This window comes from Apteryx rowi, unplaced genomic scaffold (assembly GCF_003343035.1).
Source record: "Apteryx rowi isolate R43461 unplaced genomic scaffold, aptRow1 scaffold_325, whole genome shotgun sequence".
In the NCBI taxonomy this organism is placed as follows: domain Eukaryota; kingdom Metazoa; phylum Chordata; class Aves; order Apterygiformes; family Apterygidae; genus Apteryx; species Apteryx rowi.
In genome coordinates this window covers 1061633-1064380 of record NW_020449697.1, presented here as the reverse complement: position 1 = coordinate 1064380, position 2748 = coordinate 1061633, and the positions used below count along the sequence as shown (strand labels likewise).

The 2748-nt window shown below is 49.3% G+C and overlaps 1 protein-coding gene across 1 annotated transcript in view; it reads left to right on the top strand.

Moving 5' to 3' along the window:
- The window catches only part of TBX2 (T-box 2), a 9570-nt gene that overhangs the window by 2381 nt on the left and 4441 nt on the right, over positions 1 to 2748 (top strand). Inside the window, exon 3 of the mRNA XM_026071442.1 lies at positions 1928 to 2074. Within this exon, the coding sequence (XP_025927227.1) occupies positions 1928 to 2074 (147 nt within the window). The remainder of the gene's footprint in view (positions 1 to 1927; positions 2075 to 2748) is intronic.

Sequence of the window (2748 nt, the reverse complement as noted above, 5' to 3'; positions counted from 1 at the left end):
GGGGGCCCGGGGAGCCCGGCGATGCCCCGGCGTTTCGGGTGCGGGCGCGGCGAGGCACCTGCGCGGCGTTTGCGGGGCCGGGAGCGGGGCCGGGGCTGTTCGCGCTGGCTCCGGCGCCTCTTTGCACGAAACGCTTCCGAAACGCTGTCACACGCCCCAATTTATTTCCTTATTGATCACATCTGCATCGCCTCCCGGAGGGAACAAAACCGGCAGTGTCTTGGCGCTTTGCAGGGAGCCCCCGAAAGCAGGGTCACTCCGAGATGGGAGTTTGATCCTCCGTGAAAGCACGGGGGAAAAAAAAAAATCACAGCAAACAAGCAAGCTATCTTTAGCCTCTGGACAAGCATTTAGGGCGATAAAGGGAAAGTTCATCGTCCTGCGTTTTTGATATGGTAATTAACCGGGATTTGAAGCCCTCGGTGTGTCAGTCAATGCCGTGCAGAGGCAGGCAGCGCTCACCCGGGGGGGCTGCGAGCCGCAGCCGTATAAACGGGTATGAGGCGTGAAAGAGAGCTCAGGTGGGGAAAATAGGTCCCCGTGTAACTTTTTTCTTTCTTTTTTTTTAGGCAGGAAACAGCGTGTATGTTAAATAATACATTGCAAGGCTATTTATAGACTGCAAGGTAAATCGATAGCAAGGGAGTCTAATAAATAGCATTTTTTGATACTGGGGAAAAGCTAGTTTGGTTGAGCGTTTTTAACGGTTCACCTCCTTCAATTAAAGATTTCTGGTATGTGTCGTTTTCCAAAATCCGGACTGTGTTAAATCTGGGAGACAAGGGTTTAGCCAGTGCCCATCTGGTCAGAGAGGGATGATTATTATTTTTTTTTTAAGGAATGAAGCTTTGCACGCCTGAATGAGAATTTTTGCACCGTTTTCATGATAAATCCCAGCTAGATTATACCAATATAACAGTGATCTGACAGTTCATCAGCAGGTGATTATTGCTGGGGTTAAAAAAGGGGGGATTTTTTATTGCCTTCTAAAACGAAATGAAGTGATAATTATTTAGCCATTTGGCCGATGTTATTTGACAATAATTACTCAAGCTTTCGCCGCTCCTCTACCATTTCTATGTTATTAATACTGCGTTTCAGCCTGACCACAGCAGGTTCCGGGATTATTAAATCCCGGTCAGGCGGGAAGCGGCAGCAGCGCGGGCGCGGGGCAGCTCGCCGGGCTCCGGCGCTGCCGCGACCTGCTCTCGCTCCCAGGCTGCAGCTCTGAGGTTTCAGCGAGTTCCAAATATCCTAAGCGAAATCTCTCTCTCTATATATATATATATTTTTTTTTCCCAAAAGCGAGGGGGTAGAGAATTGCTTTGACTGTTGGCGAGAATTTCAGACACCTGGTTGGAAAAAAAAATGTCCATTCCTTCTGCAGCGTTGCTCTGAGACATAAATTTAACATGGCTCGTGGTGAAACGCTCCTTTCACGAGTCCAGTCGCTTGCTTGGTAGCTAGAATATTTTTTCTGCTACAACCAACTGGATATCTAGAGGATTTTTTTTTTTTTTTGATGAGGTAGAGTATTTTTTAAAAGGACAGAAATACTAAAAGCAGATAGAAACGTGTCGAAAAAATAGCTCTCGTTTTCAGGGTTGTAATAAAGCGAGGTGATACCTTTTGCTGCTTTATTACTCTGCTTAACATCCCGCCTTTCCGAAGAGGTTGCTGTGCCTCTCTTTTCCCAGTGACCGCCTTATTTGGGGACAGATCCTACAATGACATAAACAAAAAAGAAAGAAAGAAAGAAAGCAATCTCCATTTCTCTGGCACCCGCCGGCATTGTTTCCTCACAATGATTTTTTTTTTTCGGGAAAAAAAGTCTTTTATAGGTGTCTAGATAGATTTGGGTGTATTTATAGCCCGGGATCTGCGCCTGATGGCAGCCCCTCGCTCTTTTCTCTCGCCCACCCCCCAGACCATCCTGAACTCGATGCACAAGTACCAGCCCCGCTTTCACATCGTCCGGGCCAACGACATCCTCAAGCTGCCCTACAGCACCTTCCGCACCTACGTGTTCCCCGAGACCGACTTCATCGCCGTCACCGCCTACCAGAACGACAAGGTAAGGCCTGTGTGTCTGTCTGTCTGTCTGCCCGCGCTGCGAGCCTGCGCTGCAGGACAGGTTTGGGGTAAAAGGGAGCAACAGGAGAAAGGTTAAAGCCGAAGCAACCAGAGCACGCGGCACCCGGCACATTATTATTATTATTATTATTATTATTATTATTATTATTATTTATTACTACTACTTTTTATTTATTTATCTTTATTAATTTCCTGCTGCGGGCTTTTCCGCACCTTCTCGGTGCTGCTCGGTGCCTTTCCTGCGGCTCCCAGGTAGTAAAGAGGCGGCACCACGGGCCTCGGCCGCCTTGCAGGGAAGGTGTCCTGGGCCCGGGCAGAGACAAAAAATAGAGCAAGATAAGCTAATTTTAGTTGCTTTCGTGATTTAGCAAGCGTTGCCCTGAGAGCAGCGCAGCCAGGACCGCCCCACGGGGAGCTGGGAGCCTCCACCGGCCCTCTCCAAGAGTTTTGTGTGCGTGTGTGTGTTTTAACCCAAAAGCTGACCCCCACCTCCACCCCGGCTGCTGATGTTAATTGACAGCTCTGTCTGAGGGTCCTGGTGGGCTTGTTTCCCTCGTAAAGTTTATGGCGAAGAGTCACAATCGATTAAAGAGCACTTTGTGTGCTCGCCGGCTGCAAGCGGCGCGGGGCGGCGCGGCGCAGGCGGCCGCCGGT